General features: G+C 46.2%; 1 protein-coding gene across 4 annotated transcripts in view; it reads right to left on the bottom strand.

Moving 5' to 3' along the window:
* The window catches only part of LOC140420936 (MICOS complex subunit MIC27-like), a 94,209-nt gene that overhangs the window by 42,742 nt on the left and 25,280 nt on the right, over nt 1-26,187 (bottom strand). For 2 of the 4 annotated variants that reach the window (XM_072505104.1, XM_072505105.1), the window contains exons 2-4: nt 22,557-22,664; nt 21,644-21,748; nt 16,126-16,245 (exon numbers count right to left, since the gene is read on the bottom strand). In XM_072505104.1, coding sequence (XP_072361205.1) covers nt 16,126-16,245; nt 21,644-21,748; nt 22,557-22,664 — 333 coding nt within the window. The remainder of the gene's footprint in view (nt 1-16,125; nt 16,246-21,643; nt 21,749-22,556; nt 22,665-26,187) is intronic. The other 2 variants (XM_072505106.1, XM_072505107.1) reach the window with 1 other exon arrangement.

A 26,187-nucleotide genomic window follows, 5' to 3' on the forward strand; every position in this document is an offset into this window, starting at 1 on the left:
GTTAGGGCAGGAGATTGGGCCTAGGTAGAGTTCTCTTTCAGAGGGTTGATGCAGACTCGATGGGCCAAGTGGCCTCCTACAGCACTGTAGGGATCCTATACATGCACAACATATTTAAATGAGATAAGAATATCCCCTGCTGTATTTTGCAATATTTCTATGGTTTGGAAGTTGGATGCGACGAACTTGGTGTCGGATCTGCCCTCAAAATTCAGCGGCAAGAACTCTTAAGTGATTTTCTTTTTTAAAAAAGAGGCAGGGCCTATGCAATCATTCTCAGAATGTGTCCATGCACAGGCTGAGAGATGCACACACTATTATCAGGCAGTTATTTTGGGATATTTTCTTCCCATGTGAAGCACAATTTCATCACTAGAGTGCTGTTGACCTGATGGCTTAATAATCGAACCCCGTCACTGAAAATGGAAAACCAGGTCATGTTTTATCATAACTAGATTTTTTTTAGTTCAGAGACCTGAGCTATTGTAACACAATCAAATTTGTCATTTAGAAAAATAGAAAAATACAGCACAGAACAGACCCTTCGGCCCACGATGTTGTGCCAAACTTTTGTCCTAGATTAAGAACAAATTAATCTACACCCCATCATTCTACCGTAATCCATGTACTTATCCAATAGCCGCTTGAAGGTCCCTAATGTTTCTGACTCAACTACTTCCACAGGCAGTGCATTCCATGCCCCCACTACTCTCTGGGTAAAGAACCTACCTAGGACATCCCCCTTATATCTTCCACTATTCACCTTAAATTTATGTCCCCTTGTAATGGTTTGTTCCACCCGGGGGAAAGGTCTCTGACTGTCTACTCTATCTATTCCCCTGATCATCTTATAAACCTCTACCAACAGTGGAGACGGCACAGGGGTGCAATGGGAGCCTCGGTGTGGTCCCCGATCAGGGGTAACCATCGGTTTGTCCCAGGGAGGATGGACGGGGGGTTTCAGAGCTGGCATTAGAAGGGATTAGAAGATTGGGGGACCTGTTCATTGATGGGACGTTTGTGAGCCTAGGGGCACTGGAGAAGTTTGGGCTACGCCCGGGAAATGATTTCAGGTACATGCAGGTGAGGGCCTTTGTGAGGCGACAGGTGAGGGAATTCCCGTTGCTCCCGGCACAGGAGATTCAAGACAGGGTGATCTCGGGTGTATGGGTCGGGGAGGGCAAGGTGTCGGTGATATACCAGGAGATGAAAGAAGAGGGGGAGGCTTTGGTAGAGGAGCTGAAAGGTAAATGGGAAGAGGAGCTGGGGGAGGAGATTGAGGAGGGGCTGTGGGCTGATGCCCTAAGTAGAGTTAATTCCTCCTCCTCGTGTGCCAGGCTTAGCCTGATACAGTTTAAGGTAGTTCACAGAGCGCATATGATGGGGGCGAGGCTGAGTAGGTTCTTTGGGGTGGAGGACAGATGTGGGAGGTGCTCAGCAAGTCCAGTGAACCATGTCCATATGTTTTGGTCACGCCCGGCACTGGAGGGGTTCTGGAGGGGAGTTGCGGGAACAGTATCTAAGATGGTGAAAGTCCGGGTCAAACCAAGCTGGGGGCTAGCACTATTTGGAGTAGTGGACGAGCCGGGAGTGCAGGAGGCGAAAGAGGCCGGCATACTGGCCTTTGCGTCCCTAGTAGCCCGGCGAAGGATCGTGCTAATGTGGAAGGAGGCAAAGCCCCCCAGCGTGGAGGCCTGGATAAATGATATGGCAGGGTTTATCAAGCTGGAGAGGATAAAGTTTGCCTTGAGAGGGTCTGCGCAGGGGTTCTACAGGCAGTGGCAACCGTTCCTAGACTACCTCGCGGAGCGTTAGATGAAGGTCGGTCAGCAGCAGCAGCAACCCGGGGGGGGGGGGGGGGGGGGGTTATTTGGGGGGTATTTGAGCAAGAAAATACATGAATGATCTGAAAAACTGACATGTACGGGAGGAATCCAATGTACAAAGCTCTGTATCATATCGATTTACCATGTTCATGTCTTGCTATGTGTGCTTTCTTTCTTTTTGTTACAGGGGGGGGGCTTTGTTTGTAAGGGTGAAAAATTGTGTTAAAATTCTTAATAAATATATTTTTTTAAAAAAAATAAACCTCTATCAAGTCGCCCCTCATCCTTCGCCCTTCTAATGAGAAAAGGCCTAGCACCCTCAACCTTTCCTCGTAAGACCTACTTCTCCATTCCAGGCAACATCCTGGTAAATCTTTGTGAGGTTTTGAGGATTTAAACTTCTTCAAGCAGTATCTACCATTCTTAATTCACGTCACAAAGTTCTTACTATTCACAGAAACACAAGTGGAATAATTGTTTACTTAAGAATTCTTCCGGAAAAATAATGACATCAGTTTCTGCTTAGGCAATCTATTCACCACAATGGTTTGAGAACCAATATCTTTAATAACTGAAAATATAACACAAAACAAGCACAGACAGAAAATATGTAAATAAAGGAAACACAACATGAATCACTGCATTGTGATGCTCACATACAGTAAGTTACTATATCCTAAAAATATTACAGCTATGGCCTAAATGTTAAAACATTAAAATTGAGTTATTATTTCCAAAGAAACTGGGTTCAAATCTTGGAGCAACTCATTCATTGCATATTATGGATGTCATCGATAATTACAAACCTTCTATGTTAAATTCTTTCAGAACAACGGCATCATTTTAAGATTCAGACCACAGTTCTAATATCTTGATTGAAATACTGCACATAACCACTAATATGTGAACAGTACAGTTCAGAGAAATAGTTGGTTCCCTTTATTTTCATAACAAACTGTGCTGATTCAGGCATTTTTACATCTCTGATAGAAATAAATTTATTAAAACGTTGTCACTAGCAGATTGGAAAATAAAATCTGGTTATCACATTTCTGGTTTATTAACTCTATCTGGGTGAAAAACAATATTCCAGGAAAGGTTTCAGGGCTGTACTTGAAAGCCAAAACCCTGTAAGAAAGCGTTAGTTCAGTTGGTATCAATGTCACCTCAGGGTCAGAAGGTTGTCAGCTGAAACTATTCCAGAATATATTAGATCAGATATGAAAAACAAGATCCCCAACCTGCACTTTAAGGATCCCATGGAACTATGTAAAAATACCCTTTCCTTAACCGACATCCCCAGAACAAATAATTTTTGACTTCAACTGAAGCTTTGCTCATAGGTGTGGACATGGACATGGCCCTCACCAAAGCCTCTGTGCTGGGTTACACTTTCAATCACTCAGCCAAATCAATTATGGTAGTGTTGTGGTATCCATTACAATGACCCCTTGATCTTTCTGAATTTCTCTCTCTGGTTTCCTTCAAGCACCTTGACCTTATCCAATCTTCTGCCTTTTCCTTGAAAAGCTTTACTATCTACTGTGCCCCCCTGCGCCCCCCCATAAACCTGAATGGGTGCGTGAAACATGAATAAGCTGTCAAAGACAACTGTTACCAATATTAACAGCCAAATGTGTGTGCATGCAACATGTTCTCATTTGTTACTTTAAAATCTAGTGATAACCTATTCACTTTTAAACAAAGTGTTTAATGTCTCAGTTAAAATAGCAGAATGCAACTCCAGCATGTTAAACGGTCTTCTTTAATTGCACAAGAGTAATTTATAAGCGTAAATGTTCTTGCTCTGGGACCAGAACTATATGAACAATGCTACAATAACATCTATCCTGTGTGCATACAATTAAAGCTGATCTGCAGTTAAGAAAAGGTTATGTTGTAATTCAGCAAATAATTCAATGTTAATGCCGGGAGAAGCAAGGACTGTGTAGTGTCTCCTACATCACCTGCAAGCACCACAGCATTCTGAGAACAAGTGGGCAGACTGCAGAGACAGCAATTATGCCAATACACAGGACAGGCAATGGAGGAAATAGAGAGAGTTTGCAAACAGGCATTTTTTTCAAAAGGAAGCTGCATCAAACCAGCTTAGTTTCACAAAGGGAATTTCTATCATCTTTTCCTGGAACATTCCTCACAAAAAATTGTTCTTGTAAATTCATTTTTCTGCACAACTTGTCTCTTTAACCACTCGCGATTTGTCTCTTTAACCACACGTGATTTCTATTTTATATTTTATTTTCGCACTCTTCTTCAGTTGCAGCAACATTGTTAGTGCACATGACCAGTGGCAATGCTTCTGAAAATGTTCCCAGTGGCATTTTTCCTTCATTGTTACACCAAGAGATACCAATGGATGCAACATCCGATTCCAGATTCTGTTTATACTCTAAATATCCTCCAACATGCCACCTCCCAAATCAGTGCCCGTCTTTTCTGCAATTTGACCAAATCAGGTTTCCATCCCTGCCTCAGTACTGAAATGGTACTGACCAAAATCACAAATGACATTCTATGTGCCCATGGGGAACTTTCCCTCCTCAACTTACCTACAGTCTACAACATGGTTGACCACACCATCCTCTGTTCCATTGTCCAGCTGGGTGAGGCTGCTCTCACCCACTTCCATTCTTCAGTATCCAATTGCAACCAGAGAATCGCCGGCAATGGCCTCTCTTTCCATTCCTGCAGTTATGCTGGATTCATTCAAGATTCTATCTTTGGTTCCTTTCTATTTCTCATTGACACACTGCCCCTTGAGAGATATTGTCCGAAAACATGGCGTCAGGTCTCATATGCAAGTTGAGGAGCTCAGCTTACCTCATCACCACTTCTCTTGATCCCTTGCTGTCTCGGATTTGTCAGCCTGCTTGTCTGCCATCCAGTATTGGATTAACTGAAACTTTCTCCAACTAAACATGGGAAGACCAAAGTCAGTGTTTTCAGTTTGCTCCGCTGCCCAGCCACTGATTCCATTCTTCCTGGCAACTGAGAGAGGCTGAACCAAACCACCAGCAAGACTGCATACTTCCACCATCACAACATTGCCCAACTCGTCCTCAACTCATCTGCAACTGAAACCCACATCCATGCTTTGTTAGCTCCAGATTTGATGATTGTAATGCACTCCTTGTCAGCTCCCATTTCCCACTCTTCTTAAAGGTTGTACTCATCTAAAACACTGCGCGTGTCCTATCTCACACCAAATTTAATTCACCCATCATCCCGGTGCTTAAGGCCTACACTAGGTCCTGGTATAATTTTTAATAAATCATTTGCAAACCCTACACCCCTATGATGTACATCCTCCAGCTCAATGTTCGAGAGTTCTACACCCCTCTATACTGGCAACTTGCATGCCCCTGATTTTAACTGCTCCACCATTGATGGCCATGCTCTCAGCAGCTTAGGTCCTAATCTTTAGATTTCCCTCCCAAAACTGCTCAGATGCTACACCTCTCACTTCTCCTTTAAGTTGCTTCTTTAAACCTATTTTGACAAGCTTTTGTCTCTTATCCTGCTTTCTCCCTCTGTGGCTTGGATTAACATCGTCCATGAAGCACTTTCGGACAATTTGCTAAGTGAAGGAGCTATATAAATGCAAGTTTTTGTTGATTTAACAGTTTCCTAAAACTAACAACAGTCTTCTCTATGTTTCTTGGCACCCCAGATAGTGCCTTGCTTCACAGGCCCAGGATCCATTCTTCTGCTGTCAACTTCTTCGATCCCTTTTCTTCATCTTTCTATCCAGGCTTACCTATGCACTGGAATACAACTTTTCCCCAGCTAATGTACCACAAAGAAAGAAAAGTACAACACAGGAACAGGCCCTTCGGCCCTCCAAGCCTGTGCCAACCATGCTGCCCATCTAAACTAAAATCTTCTACACTTCCTGGGTCCGTATCCCTCTATTCTCATCCTATTCATGTATTTGTCAAGATGCCCCTTAAACGTCACGATCAAACAAACCACTTGAAGCATCAAAGTGTTTTAGTAATAAAATGTTCAATAATCTACTGTTTGAGTCTGCCGAGGTGATAACTGAGCAGATGCAAATATTTGGCTTCCTGTTGAAATTTATGCAAGTAATCATTGCGCTTCACATATTTTACTGGTCTGATGTGGTACAGACCCAATTTTAAATAATCGGTTTCTCTTTGGCTCCAAAACAGACCTTTTACATGTATCAAAATGTGGAAGTTACTGGGGCAACTGGTGAGTTGAATGAGAAAAACAGTCACGTAATAGATTATTGGGGCTTTATTGATGAAAGATTGAAAAAAACAAGGTTGCTAACCCATTTGATAAGTGATCCATATCAATATAAACATTATGCAGTGGGCAGGTTAACAAAAATTCTCAGCTTTGGTTTATTTCTTCAGAACATGACAGCCAGGAACATGCCGGCTTAGTAGAAGCCAGCTTTGCTCAATGCATAAAAAAAGGGAGAAAACGATTAACTGTTTAATAGAAATGGGGAGAGGTTAAAAAAGATATGGGAGCTGCCAGAAACTTTCAATACAAATAGTGAGATAGAGAATGGAAATAAATCAAGCAAGAAAATGACTGCATGGGAAAGTGGTAAAAAGAAAAATTTAAATGGAAGAACCTTTCTTAATTAACATTCACTGATGTTAATGTATAGTCATTAAAAGTCATTAATCGCTGCTAACAGAATCCAACTTTATGGTGGTAGGCAGTCATAAAATGTTGTGACAACAATGATGCAGGGGCTGGACATGGTTGAAGCAATTTGTGAAGAGATAGTGAAACATACCTTCAGCTGACATGGAGGCATAATATATCTTGTGGCAGTGACAGTGGGGCCTCTGTGGAACATTAAACAATTGCTACCATTTTCTACACCAAAAGTTCCAGCAGTTCATGTAAACAAGGAGCAGAAATACACTTAAACCCAAAATAAATAAGTAAAACCACCCAGGCAACACAGTGAAACAATGCAAGAGAGGAAAAGCTTCAATTTTAATAAGTGACCAATACTCCACAATGAGAACAATAGACCTCTTTCAAACAAATGATGCTCCGCAGCAACGCTGCCTTACATAAAAAGTGAATGGCACATTGCACATTTAAACCATTTATAAATATAGACAAATGTTGTCAATTCAATTTTATGGTGTGCTAAACAGAAAAGCCGAAGTATTTGGCAATTAAAATTCAGCAATGTGAAGTGAGAGCTTAATGGTAAAAAAAATGAAGAATTAATATTTGGCTGTATTTGAAAATGGACCTATCACCAGCACAAACGACAGGAATCTTTAAAAACGTGAAATACATACTGTAAAATCTCATGGTACAAGAACAATAATAAAGGATGGTTTACTAACACAAACTACCTTTACAGTAAAGAATGAACTTAAGTTTTAGGAACAGGAAACAGCATTAGGATCGTTATTCAGACATCAACCTAACCCAGGCATTTTCAAAGTCGGGGTCACGACCCGCGGGGTGGGTCCCGGGCGGGTGTCGGGAGGGTTGCGGAGCCGTGCATCATGGCGCTCCTCGATTGCACAAATTTGCACGCAACAGCCGGCTGCGAGCGGCCTTCAAAATGACGGCCGGGACCATATCAAAAAATGCGGGCGCAGTCTGAGCATGCACAGTACGCCCGCATTTTTTTATTTTTTAAGGCTGCTCGCAGCTGGCATTGTTAAAAGCCGGTTGCTGCAATCTGAGACGCAGGACAAGATTATTTTTAAAAATTCAATATAATCTTCCTGCCTGAAGGGAGGCAGAGAACAGGTCACAACCCCCGAATGTCGACGAAACGTGCATTGGGCGCGATTGCGATTCCCCCATTTTGTCAGCAGCAAACAAGGCAAGAGAAAATGGTGGGTAGCGAAGGTCGGCCGGCTGGTAAAAATTAGTCCCCAGAAAAAAACACTGACCTAACCTATTGACCTTCATATAGTCCCAACACTGCCTTCTGTACTCATTTGTATTGTCTATTTTAATAGCCTCCTTCAGTAATATATCAAGACTCTTATTTTTCAGGTAGGAAAGTTCCACTTGACTCTCCTACTCCTGAGTTCTTAGATTTAAAACTTCTGTTTCATAGCATTTGATTTACTTAAATGGTGCAATTAAGACACTTCATAATATGCCCTATTGACATCAAATTTTATATTCAGGCATATTCTATTTTGATTGGCAGGATATTGCTATTGTTGCATATGTTGGGATTGGGAGAATGGGTGCAGGAATGGACACAGTTTTGGGTCTAACTTCCACAATGCACACACAGGAAAATCAAGGTTTTGATACTCAGAATCATCACAATCACATCGGTTATCCTTTGGAACTGCACTTTGTATTTAGTTTTACTTCCTGAATGCACTGGCAGCAGAGACTGTAGCATAATACCATTCCACATTTGAGGCTTTTATACCCTTCCAATTCTGAAGCAGTTTGGGTTCAGATTTCTCTCGAGGATGAGTGCTAACTGTGATTTTGAATAAGAAACCAGAGGTAGGAGCAGCACAGCTACTGGTCTGGTCTACACTACTCTCCGATACCTCCATAAGTCCCATTCCAGTCTTCAAGAGAACAGCAAGTCCTCACTATATTTCGCCCCGGATTAGTTATTTCACTTGAATTCTCTTCGGGACCTTTCTTTTTGATTTACTTTGTCATTTAGGATTTTATATTGTTTGCCCTCTGGCCCTGCCACGTTGTGATGCTGGACTCGCACCATCACCAAAGACCCAGGCTGCAGGGAGAGAAAAATCGAGGCTTGTGATCCTGGATCAGGTTCAGGTCAGGGATGGGAAGCTGTCGGCCGCTGATTTGATACAGTGAGAAACCTGGGGGTGGGGAGGTTGGGAGGGGCAAAGCTTCTCACCCCACACCACCCCTCCGGCTTCTTGTGTGGCCCTCCCAACTCCATTGCTGCAACCCGGCAGCACAGTGGTTAGCACAGTTGCTTCACAGCTCCAGGGTCCCAGGTTCGATTCCCGGCTTGCGGCACTGTTTGTGCGGAGTCTGCATGTTCTCCCAGTGTGTGCGTGGGTTTCCTCCGGGTGCTCCGGTTTCCTCCCACAGTTCAAAGATGTGCGGGATAGGTGGATTGGCCATGCTAAATTGCCCTTAGTGTCCAAAATGGTAAAGTGGGGTTACTGGGTTACGGGGATAGGGTGGAGGTGCGAGCTTGGGTGGGGTGCTCTTTCCAAGGGCCGGTGCAGATTCGATGGTCCGAATGGTCTCCTTCAGCACCATAAATTCTATGAACAAACCCCAACTTTTCCAAATCGCCTTGTTCAGCACCCTGCAGGGCAGAGGCAGAGACAGAGTGGGAAAGGAGAGAAGGAGAGTGGGAAAGGAGAGAAGGAGAGAGAGAGGAGAGAAGGAGAGATGGGGAGAAGGCAGGAGAATGGGGATGAGAAAATATCAGCCACGGTTGAATGGCAGAGCAGACTCGATGGGCCAAGAGGCCTAATCCTGCTCCTATGTCTTATGGTTTAAGGAAAGAGAGAGAAGGAGAGAGAGGAGAGGAGAGAGAGAGAGCAGGAGAGAGAGAAGGAGAGGGAGAGAAGGAGAGGAAGAGAGAGAGAAGGAGAGAGAGAGAGAGAGAGAGAGAGAGAGAGAGAGAGAGAGAGAGAGAGCGAGAAGGAGAGAGCGAGAGAGAGAGAGAAGGAGAGAGAGAGAGAGAAGGAGAGAGAAGGGGAGAGAGAGAGAGAGAGAGAGAGAGAGAGAGAGAGGCAAAGTGGGACAAGAGAGAGTGGGACAAGAGAGTGAGTGAGAAAGGAGAGAAAGTGAGAATGAGACAGAAACAGACTGGGACAGGAGAGAGGGACACATAGTAAAGGAGGGAGACACAGATTGGGAAAACGCAAGCAAAATGCTGAGCTGAGTTTCAAGAGTGCTGTGAGTGAGGCAGAGAAACTGTGCTACTCAGTTGTGTGGATGATTTAGTGTTATTTAATTTCAATGTATATAGGATTTTGGGTATATTCAGTGATTTTTCATAGAATCGTCACAGTGCAGAAGGAGGCCATTCGGCCCATTGTGTCTACACTGACTCTCTGAGAGCACCCTACCTCGGCACATTCCCTGCCTTATCCCTGTAACCCCATAACCCCATCTTTTTATTTTGCAAGCTATTGCAGCTATGAATACATACTATGCACATGTATGGTACAGTATTTGAATGTGTAAATTGATGTTTCTTGGCGTGAAATGTCCAAAGGAACTTAACTTTGGCTCTAATGTCAATTCCTTTGAGAGCCCATGATTCACAAAGTTGTGCCATTTAAAGTTGTGATTTTCAGGCTCATAACCATAACTTTAAGTGAGGGCTTGCTGCAGTCAGGAACTCCATATTTGCTTCATTTATTCATGAATATTTAACTAACCTAACAATAATTTATATAGACTAGAAAATGAATGATCTACTCCTTGTTAGGCAAAAGAATCACAACTGGGCCATTATTCAAGAAGGGAAGTAGGGAAAAAACCAGGTAATTACAGGACAGAGTCTAACATCAATGGCAGGGAAATAATTGGAAAACTTTCTGAGGGATAGAATTTATCTCCACTTGGGAGTCACAAAGATTAATCATGGATATTCAGCAAGACTGTGGCATGGAGAAATTATGTCTAACAAACTTGATTGAATTTTTTGTGGCGGACACTATGGGCGAAATTCTCCCCCAACGGCGCGATGTCCGCCGACTGGCGCCCAAAACGGCGCCAATCAGATGGGCATCGCGCCGGCCCAAAGGTGCGGAATGATCCGCATCTTTGGGGGCCGAGCCCCAAATTGAGGGGCTAGGCCGACGCCGGAGGGATTTCCGCCCCGCCAGCTGGCGGAAATGGCGCTTGTTGCCCCGCCAGCTGGCGGAAATGGCATTTGTTGCCCCGCCAGCTGGCGTGGAAATGCGGCGCATGCGCGGGAGCGTCAGCGGCGGCCGACAGTTTCCCGCGCATGCGCAGTGGGGAGAGTCACTTCCTCCTCCGCCATGGTGGAGACCGTGGCGGAGGCGGAAGGGAAAGAGTGCCCCCACGGCACAGGCCCGCCCGCGGATCGGTGTGCCCCGATCGCACCCCCCGGGGTCAGATCACCCTGCGCCCCCCCCAGGACCCCGGAGCCCGCCCACGCCGCCGGTAAATACCAGCTTTGATTTACGCCGGCGGGACAGGTAATTTCTGGGCGGGACTTCGGCCCATCCGGGCCGGAGAATTGAGCGGGGGGTCCCACCAACCGGCGCGGCCCGATTCCCGCCCCCGCCCAATCTCCGGTACCGGAGACTTCGGCGGGGGCGGGATTCACGGCGGCCAACGGCCATTCTCCGACCCGGCGGGGGGTCGGAGAATGACGCCCTATGTGTGTAGATGAGGGCAATCCAGTTGATGTTTGCCCCATGGACACCAGCATTTTAGATTGGTCAAGAAGGGAGCCAGTGCAATTTGGCAAATGGGATCCAAAATTGATTCAGCAGCAGGAGGCAGAGGGTGATGGTCAAAGGTTGTTTTTGTGACTGGAAGCCTGTGTCCAGTAGTGTACCACAGGGATTGGTGCTGGTTTCTTGGTGCTCGTAGTATACATTAATGATCTAGACACAAAAGTAAGAGGTAAGTTTACAGCTGACACAAAAATTGGTGGTGTGGCAAATAGTGAGTGGCAAATAGTGAGGAGGAAAACCTTAGATTGCAAGATGATATAAACAGGCTGGATAGGCAGAACAGTTGCAAATGGAATTTAATCCCGAAAAGTGAAAGGCGATGCATTTTGGGGGGACTGACAAGGTACGGGAATACACAATTGACAGTATGATCATAGAATTATAGAATTTACAGTGCAGAAGGAAGCCATTTGGCCCATAGAGTCTGCACCACCCTTGGAATGAGCACCCCACCGAAGCCCACACCTCCACCCCATCCCCATAACCTATTTTGGACACGAAGGGCAATTTAGCATGGCCAATCCACCTAACCTTGCACATCTTTGGACTATGGGAGGAAACCGGAGCATCCGGAGAAAACCCATGTAGACACAGGAGAACGTGCAGATTCCACACAGACACCCAATCCAGGAATCGAACGTGGGACCCTGGAGCAGTGAAGCAACAGTGCTAACTACTGTGCTACCGTGCCGTCCATAATGGTAGGAAATACAGAGGCCCCGAGGAACCTTGGTGTGCATGTCCAAGATTCCTGGAGGTAGATAAAGTGGTTAATATACTTACCATTATTAGCCAAGGCACAGAATTATGAGAGCACGGAAGTTATGATGGAGCTGTATAAAATGCTCATTAGGTCAGAGGTTGTGTGCTGTGTGCAGTTCTGGTCAGAAGGATGTGATTGCACCAGAAAGGTTGAAGAGGGGATTCACCTGGTGCCTGGGCTGGAATGTTTCAGCTATGAAGAGAAGGCTGAAGGTGGACCTCATTGAGGTGTACAAAATTATGAGGTTCATAAATGGGGTAGATAGGAAGACCTCTTAGTAGAGGGGTCAAGAACCAGAGGGGATAAATTTAAGATAAGGAGCAGGAGATTTTTTTTTAATTAAAAAATATATATATTTATTCAAATTTTTCAACAGATTTTCAACAAACCGCACCCACCCCCCCGCCGCAACAAAAAGAAACAAGAACACAACAATCAAAAATTATACATTGGATTTCCCCTATATACGATAACCCCCATATGACATTTAAAAGCACCAATAGGAAGCCCCCCCCACCCACCCAAACACCCCCCCAAAAGAACCCCCCCCCCCCACCCCCCCTCCCTCACACCCCCCTCCCCCCCCGCCCCTGGGCTGCTGCTGCTGCTGACCTCCTCCTAACGCTCCGCGAGATAGTCTAGGAACGGTTGCCACCGCCTGAGGAACCCCTGCACAGACCCTCGCAAGGCAAACTTCACCCTCTCCAGCTTGATGAACCCTACCATGTCATTGATCCAAGCTTCCACACTAGGGGGCTTCGCATCTTTCCATAATAGCAAAATCTTCCGCCGGGCTACCAGGGACGCAAAGGCCAGAATGCCGGCCTCTTTCGCCTCCTGCACTCCCGGCTCGTCCGTTACCCCAAATAGTGCCAACCCCCAGCTCGGCTTGACACGGGCTTTCGCCACCTTGGACATAGTCCTCCAAAACCCCTCCAAATCCCATCCAGTGCCGGGCACGACCAGAACATACGGACATGATTTGCCGGGCTTCCCGAGCACCTCCCACATCTGTCCCACATTGCAGTGGATCCTTGTCCCGCTTCAGGATCAAAGAAATCAGCACCCTAGACATTGCCGGGGGCAAGGTCCCCCCCTCCCTCGCCTTATTGAAAGTCCTCACTAGCAACGGGCCCAGCAGGTCCACGTATTTCCTGTAGAATTCAACCGGGAACCCATCCGGACCCGGGGCCTTCCCCGCCTGCATGCTCCCCAATCCTTTAACCTGCTCCTCCAGCCCGATCGGTGCCCCCAAACCAGCCACCTCCTCCTCCTCCACCCTCGAGAACCTTAGCTGATCTAAGAATCGTCGCATCCCCTCCTCCCCCGCTGGGGGCTCAGACCTGTACAGATCCCCATAGAAGTCCCTAAATACCTTGATTATTCTCACCGCACTCCGCACCGTATTTCCCCCCTCTATCCCTAACTCCACCAATCTCCCTCGCTGCATCCCTCTTACGAAGCTGGTGTGCCAGCATCCGACTCGCCTTCTCCCCATACTCATACGTCGCCCCCTGCGCTTTCCTCCACTGTGCCTCTGCTTTCCCTGTGGTCAACAGGTCAAACTCCGTCTGGAGGTTCCGTCGCTCCCTGAGTAGCCACACCTCGGGGGCCTCTGCATACCTCCTGTCCACCCTTAAAATCTCCCCCACCAACCTCTCCCTCCCCTCTCTCTTCACCCTGTGGGCCCTAATGGAGATTAGCTCTCCCCTGACCACCGCCTTCAGCGCCTCCCAGACTACCCCCACCTGCACCTCCCCATTGTCGTTGGCCTCCAAATATCTTTCAATGCACCCCCCGCACACCTCCTCATCCGCCAATAGTCCCACATCAAGGCGCCACAGCGGGCGCTGGTCCCTCTCCTCCCCCAACTCCAGCTCCACCCAATGCTGGGCATGGTCCGAGATGGCTATGGCCGAATATTCCGTTCCCTCCACTTTCGGGATTAGCGCCCTACTCAAAATGAAAAAATCTATCCGGGAGTAGGCTCTATGGACGTGGGAAAAGAAAGAAAATTCCCTGGCCAGCGGCCTGACAAACCTCCATGGATCCACTCCCCCCACCTGGTTCATAAACCCCGAGCACCTTGGCCGCAGCCAGCCTCTTACCCGTCCTGGACCTAGACCGGTCCAGTGCTGGGTCCAGCACCGTGTTGAAGTCCCCCCCCCCCCATTATCAAACTTCCTACCTCCAGATCCGGAATGCGACCCAGCATGCGTTTCATAAATCCGGCATCATCCCAATTCAGGGCAGATACGTTCACCGGTACCACCCGCACCCCCTGCAACCTACCGCTCACCATCACATATCGACCTCCATTATCCACTACAATATTCATTGCCTCAAACGACACCCGCTTCCCCACCAGTATTGCAACCCCTCTGTTCTTCACATCCAGCCCTGAATGAAAGACCTGCCCTACCCATCCCTTTCTCAGCCTAACCTGATCTGCCACCTTCGGATGTGTCTCCTGGAGCATAACCACGTCCGCCTTCAGTCCCTTTAAGTGCGCGAACACCCGGGCCCTCTTGACCGGCCCGTTCAGGCCCCTCATATTCCAAGTTATCAGCCGGATTGGGGGGGCTACTCGCACCCCCCCCCCCCCCCTGCCGACTAGCCATCTCCTTTTCTAGGCCAGCCACGTGCCCACACCTCCCGCACCCTCCAGTCCCCCAGGCGGCGGACCCCCGCCCCGACTACCTCTCCTACTTCCAGCTCCCTTTTGGCCAATGCAGCAGCAACCCTGTTTCCCCCCCCCCCCCCCTCCCCCCGCTAGATCCACATCTAGCCATTTTGCTCTGGAGCAGGAGATTTAGAGGGGATTTGAGGTAAAACCTTTCCACCGAGAAGGTGGTGGGAATCTGGAACTCACTGCCTGAAATTCTGGTAGAGGCAGGAAGCCTCACATCACTTCAGACGCATTTAGAGGAGTTCTTGAAATGTCATAACATACAAAGCTACAGCCCAAGTGCTGGAAAATAGGATTTGGATAGATGTTTGAGGGCCAGCACAGATACGATCGGCCGAAGGGCCTCTTTCTGTGGTGTAAAATTCTGGCTCTATAATGCAATAAGCTAGCCTTTAAATAAGACTTTTACATTTCTTACCACTGTAGGACATATTTATGTAAACTATTTGTGGAAAATGTCAATTCTATTTTATCAATTTCAAACTAACTGGTTCCTGCTCAGTTTTTTGAAATTAATAATCCTAGGAAATTACCACCCCTTGTAGCATTGCATTTTCCAAACACTTACAATTATAATGGGAACAAGTCAGTCATTTACAGTTTGAATCAATTTGCCGTGATTGTTCATGTTTGAATTGTTCCTCTGTCCAGCCATTAATCAATAAAATGTGCAATAATGTATGAAATACGTTTTCAGTCATTTTTTAAAAACTGATTGTTTGTGATTGGAAGTAAATACATAAGCACCAAGCCAAAACTGGGCAGAAACAGCACACTTTCATCAGATCGTTCCATCCTTTCAGATCCGATACTTAGTCATAGAGTGCAACCAATGCAGTGTTCATAAGGATCTGCTGTATTCATTCATAACAGTGTCTAGATGCTTCTTTTTCAGAAAATACAAGAATGTTTTATGACCATTGCATCCTTGTAAAATCATGTAAATACATGAATAGATTGTGGTCACAAAACCATTTAAGTAAAGTTGTACATGCTGCAGCGACCCAACAGGTAAATATGTTTTAATGTTTTAATCTTTCTCTTGGGAGCAGATTTTTCCTTAAACAAGCGAGTGGCGCTTTCTACCCTATACCCATTCCCAGGGTCATTTCATTGGCTCAATACCCGTCGTAGTGAGGATTTTGTGAAATGTGAAAAGTCGAGTCAACGGTAACCGTAGATTTTCTTTCACTCAAACAATATTTACAGGCTTTTTCCAACAAAATAATGACCGATATTAAATTGTAAAACAATTTTGGAGGTTCTGTGCTGACATTTGGAATTTCAAAAGAAATGTATCATCGTTTTGAATCTTGCTGTAAAAATATTTGCACAAATTTTTGGCTCAAATAATTTTACAGCACACACAGCACAAGTAAACGCAAATGGGTGATTATACAGTACCTTGCATTGAGCTGCAAATGGTTCAACTGTTTGCCTCACACCAGAAATCCGCTGTAGGAGCCAACCAGGCTGTTCAGTGACGTACTTAGAGTTTGTGGAAGGTTCATTGTAAACTGAAAGCTTAAAAACAACAAATTACATTCCAATAAATGAAAACAAGGTTTTTTTTTGCATCACAATTGCAGAGATGATTTTGCATCAAAAATCGTACATAAAAATAGAAGATTTTATCATGTACATTAAGGTATAAGGATAGCTATTGTTTAAATGCTCTAACTTTTTGACTGAAATGACAATTAGTTTGGCCAATATCATTCAGCTCTCAGGAAGGTAGTTTAGTCATCTTCAGAGGGAGTACATAGCATTATTCGTTATATAAAAAGACACTTTCTGCATAGCGGTACATTCCCCGTACATTCCCCATAGAACTCAGGCAGGATTTTCCACACGCCCCACCACGTATTTTGTGGCGGCGGAGGAGGCCTGCCATTGGTCAGTAGCAGGATCTGCTGGTCCCACTCCAACCGGGTTTCCCACTGAATGCACCTCTCTGCGGTCGGGACCGGAAGATCACACCAGTATTAAAAAACGGAACATTCCAGCCCTACTGCTGAATTACAAGCCGTTTTGTGCACAAGTGCACTCATTGAGATCTGTAGTATGCAGATATGCAGTGTGAGAAGCAGGAACTGAAAAGTAGTGTATTTAAGTCCTTTCTCCATCTCCACTCTTCAGTGGTACCTTCTTTAATAAACTGGAGATTTGTCAAAATATTATTATTTTTTAAATAAATGTGCCGGAGAGCCAATTCCGGAGGGCACTCCTCGAATGGGTCTGGTGCCGGTCTTGCTCCTTGCTTCCCCCGGATGGATTTTGCCGCCGTTGTCTTCTCGTGCACACCACCGCTTCTGCCAGCCCTCCCATCTCCGCCTGTATTCTCCTTTTTCTTTGTTCCTGTGGATGTCAAGTTAGTTAACGTTTCCCTGCCCCCCCTCACCTTCCTGGCTCTCCTCTATTGTTCCCTGTCCCCCCCCCCCCCCCCCCTCTCTCTCCCCCCCCCCCCCCCCCCCCCCTCCCTTTGTGGTTCACCTTTCCTTCTTCTTAGATTAAGCAGTCCCACCCCCTCTCCCGGTCTATCTCTCCCTCTCATGCTTTGGCTGCTTTCCCCTGGTTCCTGGCTACCTGGCTATCTTCTGCTCGTTTGTTGGCCACAAACAAGTCCCGGAATAATTGGGTGAATGGCTCCCACGTTCTCGCCATGGTGGGGGTGGGCCTGGCGTTGCCTCCCCCCCCCCTCCCCGCCCCCCCCGGTATGTTGTTGCCTCTTGCCAGGGGCCCTGTATTTCTACCTTCGCTGTTGGTTTTCCAGCCCGTGTTTCTCGATAAACCGGTTTGCGTCGGCGGAGGCTGTAAAGAAATACTCTCTTTCTTGGTTTGTGACCCAGAGTTTCGCTGGGTACAGCATACCAAAGCGCACATTGTTCTTGTGAAGGGCTACTTTCGCTCTATTGAATTCAGCCCGTCTCCTGGTGAGGTCTGCCCCAATGTCCTCGTACACTCTAATGAAGTGTCCTTCCCATTCGCAGGTTCTGTTTTGCCTGGCCCAGCACAGGATTGTTTCCCTGTCTTTGTACCGGTGCAGTTTAGTTTAGCTATAACTGCCCTCGGTTGTTCCCCACCATGGGCTTTGGGTGCAGCAACCGATGTGCTCTGTCCATTTCTGGTTGGTTGCGGAAAGTTTCCCTCCCCACTAAGTTGCCCAGCATCTCAGACACGTAGGCCGTGGGTTTTCTACCTTCGATCCCCTCTGGTAGGCCCACTATCCTGACATTTTGTCTTCTTGAGCGGTTTTCCTGGTCGGCCACCCTGCTCTTCAGGCTCCACTGCGTTGTGCCCAGTCTCGCCACCTCTTTCTCATGGGCCGTGATCCGGTCGCTCATGTCAGTCGCGGCTTTTTCCAGCTCCTTAATGGTCCCCTCCTGGGCTTCCAGTTTCTTCTTTGCTCTGCCCGGGGCGAGCTGCACCTCCGCCAGGGCCTTGGTCATTGCTGCCTGTACTGCGGCCTCCATGTCTGCTTTGGTCCCTGTATTACTTTCCTGCTGGTGTTCCCTCAGCGCCTCGGCAAAGGCTGCCTTCCAGTTCCCCTCTGGCCCAGGGGGAAAATGCTCCTGTCTGCCCAGTTCCTTTTGTTGAGGCGAGGCTTCCATTCCGCCGCTTCGTGCGCCGATTAGCTCGTCTGAGTGGGCTCGCGTGTTGCCCAGTTTGCTTTTGGTGTCCTTTCTCCCACTGCTTTGGCTCCCTTCTGGCATCTTTCCCAACCTTTTTCTTCCCCCCCCCCCACTTTTTCCCCCCCCTTTTTTTTATCTCCCCCCTTCTTTTTTTTTCTCCCCCTCTGTTCAGGCAAGTTTGGTTTTCTTTTTTGAGAAACGTGGAAAGAGAGGCAATTTTCTGTCCCTTTAACAGTTATCTTTTCTAAGTTTCCCCCGCCCCCCACCCCCAAAAGAGGAAGTTCTTGTTTTCTTTTTCTCCTCCTCACTCACCCTGGGACCAGAGAGAGAGAAAGGCTTCTTGAGCCGGCCCGCGCTCCGATCCGCTATCTCTATTCGGGGGGGGGGGCTGACTCTCTCCAGTCGTTTCCAGGTCTCCGGCCCCGGCTCCTCTCGCACACCTTCCCTCTCCCGGGCCGCAGCTTACCGTTCCGGTCCCTTGTGGCCTCTTCTCCTTCTCCCCGGGGGGCTCTCTCTTTGTCGCTCGCTCTGCTCCGGAGCGCTCAGGTCTCCGACTTTGCTCCGTTTTGGAGTCCGGGTTGCTCCTCTTCTTCCGCACTCTCTTGCTGTGCAGGGGCCCAGTCGGCCAAGTTGGCGCACTTAGGGGCAAGTTCTTCGCAGGGAAAGTGACGCAACTGTGTTCCCCCTCAGGAACTCTTCTATCCGCGACCGCTCTCTTCCCCCGCCGGAAGCCGACTCCGGGATTATTCAAAATATAAGAGTTCATATTCCCTCTACCATTGCTACAACAGGGTTTTCTGCCAGGGCCGGGGTGGATGGGTAGGCAACACCATTACCGCAGCTGGAAAGGCAGCCATGCAGCTGCGCATGCCGCTGACAGCCCGCTTTGAACCTGGTGCCATGGGCCGTATAGGATATAACTCCACATTTATCCTGGTTGCACTCCAATCTGTCATGTATCTGCCCACTCACGTAACTCGTCTAAATCACCTCGAAGCCTCTTAACATTCCTCACCACTCACATTCTCATCAAGTTTCATGTTGTTAGAACACTACTACCTGGTTCTCACATCAAAATCATTGAGCTGGAGCCCACCGCTGAGCACTCCATGGCCCCACTGGTCACTATCTGCCACTTCAAAAAAGACTAATTTAGGCCAACTCTTGTTTCCTGTCTGTCAACGAATTCATGCAAATAAACTACCACTAATCCCATATGCTTTAATTTTTCACACTAACCTCTTATGTGGGACTTAATCAAAAGCTTTTTGAAAATCCAAACACACCACATCCACTGGTTCTCCTTTATCTATTCTTTTGGTTATGTCCTCAAAAAACTCCAGTAGGCTTGTCAAAGATGATTCCCCTTTCATAAATCCATATTAAATTTGTCTAATCCCATTGATATATTTTTTTAAATTTAGAGTACCCAATTAGTTTTTTCCAATTAAGGGGCAATTTAGCGTGGCCAATCCACCTACCCTGCACATCGTTGTGGGGGGTGAGACCCACGCTGACACAGGGTGAATGTGATCATCATTATTTAAGTCTCTTGTTATCACATCCTTTATAATCTCTGGCAATTTCCCTACTTCTGATGTTAAACTAGTCTGTAATTCACTGTTTTCTCCCTCCCTCCTTCTAAATAGTGGGGTTATATTAGTCACCATCCAATCTGCCATGGTTGGGCTGCATTCCTTGCTGTGTTTTTGCACAAGGAATGGATGTTGCAATCCCTAAAATCCCTTAAATAATACTGTTCCTTAAACATTAGCAATTGCGCATCCATCATCATAACCTTTCAACACAGTTTCCCAATCTTTCTTAGCCAACTCATGCCTCATACCTTTCCCCTTTCGCAATTTCAATCAAAAAGGGTGAACATTAGCCCTTGTTGGATGGACAACAAATACCAGGAACTCTTTGAGAAGCAGCATGTAGAGTTGTACAAGTCACCGCAAAATAAGTGTGTGCATTACATCAACTTCCTAACTGTAAAGATGTGCCTCATTAAATGGTCTCTTTGCAGCTGAATCATAATAGACACTGAACCGTTCAGCAGTTCTTTCTGCAAATTTAACTTTCCAAGTCAGCTACATGGTGGAAACGTACAATCAGAATGATTTCACTGTTGTAGAGGGAGGACTAGGTTGCAGTAGCAAAAGGGATGATAAGGGAGTGCCATCGTTCAAATAAGACATTTAATCCCTCAGGTATATGCAGACATTGCCATGACACAACTTGAAGAAAAGCATATTAATTTGAAGAGGTGTTCAAATTGACTGCCATTCATTTCTCCATTACAACAATGACTAAATTGTAGACAGCATTTCTTTATTGGCTGTGAATTGCTTTGGGCTGTGCCGAGGATGTGAAAGATGCAACATGGGGCAGGGTAGTGGATCTGGATGGGGTGCTCTTGGTCGGTGCAGACCTGATGTGCAGAAAAATGGTCTCCTGCACTGTAGAGATTCTATGATTCTACATAAGTACAGGTTCATTCTTCAAAATTGTATTAAGGAGTTTAATCTGAGTGCCATTCAGGCTTGCAGCCCTACCAACAGATAGGTAACAAATCAATCTAATTCAATGGTGGCACAGTGGTTAGCACTGCTGCCTTACACCTCCAGGGACTCCGACTTCCTTGTGTGTGTATAGAGTTTACACTTTCTCCCCATGTCTGTGTGGGTTTCCTCGGATGCTCCGGTTTCCCCCCACGGTCCAAAAATGTGCAGGTAGGTGAATTGGCCATGATCAATTGCACCTTAGTGTCCAAACGGTTAGGTTAGGTGGGGTTGCTGGGTTAAGGGGACAGGTTGGGGGACTGACCATCGGTAGGGTACCCTTCCAAAGGGTCGGTGCAGAATCGATGGGCCGAGTGGCCTTCTTCTATACTGAGTGATTCTATGAACGGCCTCTCCTTGATCAACTTTACCAACCTCTGTACGTGGACCAGGGTCTAGATGAACACTCATTCTCTTAATGCTGAATCCTGACGTCACTGAACAGACATAAACTGCATCACCAAGTTACAGGAGGTAATTGAAGTTGGGGAATGGAAAAATGTTTCATTTACATGAAACAGTTTTCCAAGTTTGCATGATCTCATTTAAAATGATTAGTATGTTATTTTAATTACCACAGGCAGATTACGAAATGAGAAAAACTGGAGTTATTCAGCAACATTATACACCCTTCACTAGAACATGTTTGGCTGGTGACTTCACAAATTAAAATAGGGAAAAGAAAAATCCCACATTGTTAAACATGTTTTGAAAAAAAAATCTCACCTGCTCAGGCTTGACTAAATCCTTATCCTGGGGACTTTTACTTGAAGCATATACTGTGAAAGAGACCATACCCAGGCCACCTGGAAGAGCTGACAATTTGACAACCTGGGAGAAATAAAATCAAATTACACAGCATTTCTACTAAATTAACTCATTTTTCAACAGCCACCACTAGAGGTTTACACAAACCACTTGAGTCGTTACATCAGTTTATTCTCTCACTCAATCTTAGATTTCTTGAAAAAGGTGCCTCATTATATCATGATGCTGGTTATTTTCTGCAATTTGAAAATGATAATGATAAACTTGGCTTGCAAAGAGCTATTTTTCTTTCAGCTTCCCATTTAAACAACCACAGCTTCATTTTGTAAGGACCAAGTGACTATGCTGAGGCAGTGGTGTAGTGCTAATGTCTCCAGATTAGTAATCCAGGCTCAGGCTAAATGCTCCAGGAACACGGCTTCAAATATCACCATGGCAACTGGTGGAACCTTTACATGGATATAGAAAATACAGTGCAGAAGGAGGCCATTCGGCCCATCGAGTCTGCACCGACCCACTTAAGCCCTCAATTCCACCCTATCCCCATAACCCAATAACCCCCCTAACCTTTTTAGACACTAAGGGCAATTTAGCATGGCCAGTCCACATAACCTGCATGTCTTTGGACTGCGGGAGGAAACCAGAGCACCGGGAGCAAACCCACGCAGACACGGGGAGAACGTGCAGACTCCGCACAGACAGTGACCCAGCGGGGAATCGAACCTGGGACCCTGGTGCTGTGAAGCCACAGTGCTAGCCACTTGTGCTACCATGCAGATCAATTAATAAATCTAGAATTCTGGATCTTCATAACGGTGCCCATTAAGCCACTGCTAATTGCTGTAAAAATTCAACTCACTAAAATGCTTACCCTGACTGGTCGCCATGTGACTCTAGACCCACAGTAATGGGGTTGACTCGGAGTTGCTCTCTGAAAAGTCCTAGCAAGCCACTTGGTTGTATTAAACTGCTGTAAAGTCTACAAAAAAGGACGGACCATCAGGCACTGGAAATGACGATGGCAAATACCAAACACTGCAAAGTCTATTAACATCTGGGGCTTGTGCCAAAATTGGGTGATCTGTCCCACAGACTGGTCAAGCAAAAACCTGACAGTCATAGTCACAAAATCATACCTTACCATGTGCCTGACACTACCATCATCAGCCCTGGGAATGTCCTGTCCAGAGGTGTTGGTGGTATACACTCAGGAGGGAGTAGTCCTAGCAGTTCGCATCATCAACTATGTACCCCAGAATTCTCCTGGCATCAGGCCAAACATAGGCAAGGAAACCCCCTGCTGATTCCATTCACCTTAGCTGATGAATCAGCACTCCGCCTTGTTGAAGACCATTTGGAGGAAGCAAAGGATGTGGCAAAGGCACAGAACGTTATCTGGATGGATAACTTCAATGTCCTTTGCCAAAAGTGGCTTGGTCGCACCACTGCTGACCGAGTTGGCTGAATCTTAAAGAGCACAGCTGCTGGACAGGTGGTAAGGGAACTAACAGAAGAGAGAAACCTATTTAACCTCATCTGCACCAATATATCTGTTGCAGATGCCATGACAGTCGATGACAGTATTGGTGGAAGTGACTTTTGCACAATCATCAGTGGACACAAAGTCCTGTCTTTAAATTAAGGATACACTCCATCACGGTGTTAAATGGGATAGGTTTGGACAAAACTAGCAACTCAAATTGTGCATCCATGAGGCGAATTAGGCCATCAGCGGCAGCAGAATTGTATACAATCTGTAACTTCGTAGCCCAGCATATACCCCACTCTACTATTATTACCAAACCTGATTCAATGAAGAGTGAGGAGGGCATGCCAGGAGCAGCAACAATGAAAATGAGGTGTCAACCTGATGAAGCTACAACACAGGACTGGCTACTTACATGGCAAACAGCATCAGCAGCATACAACAGACAGAGCTAAGCAATCCCATAACTAAAGTGTAAGATTTAAGCTGAAACATCTAGCCATGAATGGTGGTGGACAATTAAACAACTCACTGGAGGCAGCAGCTCCACAAGTATCCCCACCCTCCATGATGGAGCATATCAGTGCAAAAGACAAGGCTGAAGCATTAGTAAACTTCATCAACCAGAAGTGCCGAGTGGATGATCCTATTCGCTTCCTCCCGAGAGCCCCATCATCACAGATGCCAGTCTTCAGCCAATTTGATTCACTCAATGGGATATCAAGAAATGACTGAAGGCACTGCGCACTGCAATTGGTATGGGCCCTGACAATATTCCAATAATAGTACCAAAGACATGTGCTCTGGACTTTGCCACGCCCCTAGCTAACCTGTTCAAGTACAGCTACAACGCTGGCATCTATCCAGTAATGTGAAAATTTGCCCAGGCATGCCCTGTCCACAAAAAGTAGGGCAAATCCAACTAGCCAATTACTGCCCCACCATTCTACTCTCCGTCATCAGCAAAGTGATGGAAGGGGTCATTAACAGAGCTATCAAGCAGCACTTACTCAGATATAAACAGCTCACTCACGCTCAGTTTGGGTTCCTCCAGGGACAGTCAGCTCCTAACCTTATTACAGCCTTAGTCTAAACATGGATAAAAGAGGTGAACCCAAGGGGTAAGGTGAGAAGTGACTGTCCTTGACATCAAGGCAGCATTTCACCAAGTATGACATCAAAGTGCCCTAGCAAAACAGCAGTCAATAGGAATCAGGAGGAAAACTCCACTGGTTGGAGTCACACCTGGCATAAAGGAAGATGGTTGTGGTGGTTGGAGGTCAATCATCTCAGCTCCAGGACATAGAATCATAGAATTTACAGTGCAGAAGGAGGCCATTCGGCCCATCGAATCTGCACAGGCTCTTAGAAAGAGCACCCTACCCAACCCCACACCTCCACCCTATCCCCGTAACTCAGTAATGCCACCCAACACTAAGGACAATTTTGGACACTAAGGGCAATTTAGCATAGCTAATCCACCTAACCAGCACATCTTTGGACTGTGGGAGGAAACCGGAGCACCAGGAGGAAACCCACGCGCACTCTCCCTCAGTGTATCCAAACAGGCGCCGGAGTGTGGCGACTCGGGGATTTTCACAGTAACTTCATTGCAATGTTAATGTAAGACTACTTGTGACAATAATAAAGATTATTAAAGATTATTAGTATTAGGAACTCACCAAGGCTCCTTTGGCAGCACTTTCCAAACCCACAGCCTCTACAACCCAGAAGAATAAGAGCAGCAGATACATGGAAACACCATCACATGCAAGTTCTTCTCCAAACCACACAGAATCCTGACTTGGAAATATATCACCGTTCCTTCATTGTTGGCTAGTCAAAATCCTGAAACTTCCTATGGACTACAGCAGTTCAAGGTGTCTCACCATCACCTTCTCAAGGGCAATTAGGGGTGGCAATAAATGCTGGCCAAGCCAGTTATGCCCACTTCCATAAAGGTGGCAATGGAACAGGAAGTGAACTTCTTTCCAAAGTATAATTATGTTGAATCCATGGAATTTACAGTGCAGAAGGAGGTCATTCAGCCCATCGAGTCTGCGCCAGCCCTTGGAAAGAGCCCCCTACTTAAGCCCACACCTCGTTCCTATCCCTGTAACCCCAACCAACCTTTGTTGGCACTAAGGCCAATCCACCTAACCTGCATATCTTTGGACTGTGGGAGAAAGGTGGAGCCACAGAGGAAGCCCCCACAGACACGGGGAGAATGTGCAGACCGGATCCATACAGAGAGTGACCGGGATTCGAACCTGGAGGAGCTGTGAGGCAACAGTGCTAACCACTGTGCTACCGTGCCACTTCATCACCATAGTTGGTGATTTGTATCAAAATGATTGCACGTGATTAAGCGTAGCTGGGTAAACCTTAGCCTGTTCTAATTAATTTTTCTTATCAGATGCAACAAATACTGCAAATTCACATCCAAACTCTTGCTCAAAAGTGCTGAAACCATTGCCGTTTCATTCATGATGCACACACCATGTAGCTTGTTTGGAAAGCTAATTATATTGTTGCATGTTAGTTGCACAAAACAATCACTTCTTGTATTAACATACCAAAGAATTTCATGTAGGAGAAAGACTATGAGAGAAGTTGTGTGTGTTTACAAGTAACTCACTGTGCTACACTCAAGTAGTTTCAAGGTTAATATTCAACATGGCATTATGCTGTCAAAGGCAGCAACAGCTGTTATTTGTTTTGCAAAAATATGGTAATTTGTTGCAGCTTGATGTAAACACGTTGCACTGCAGTGTTGACAAGGTATTTGCATGTATCGACAAGGTATTTGCATGCATCAGCAAGGTATTTGCATGTATCATGTATTCCAAACATACAATGGACATCCAGGCCAAGATCAAAAAGTTACAAATTCCATATTAAAATATCCTTCTTAGATATTTGCAGATCTTTAATAATAATAATAATCTTTATTGTCACAAGTAGGCTTACATAACACTGCAATGAAGTTACTGTGAAAAGCCCCTAGTCGCCACAT

Source organism: Scyliorhinus torazame, chromosome 5 (genome assembly GCF_047496885.1).
Source record: "Scyliorhinus torazame isolate Kashiwa2021f chromosome 5, sScyTor2.1, whole genome shotgun sequence".
In the NCBI taxonomy this organism is placed as follows: domain Eukaryota; kingdom Metazoa; phylum Chordata; class Chondrichthyes; order Carcharhiniformes; family Scyliorhinidae; genus Scyliorhinus; species Scyliorhinus torazame.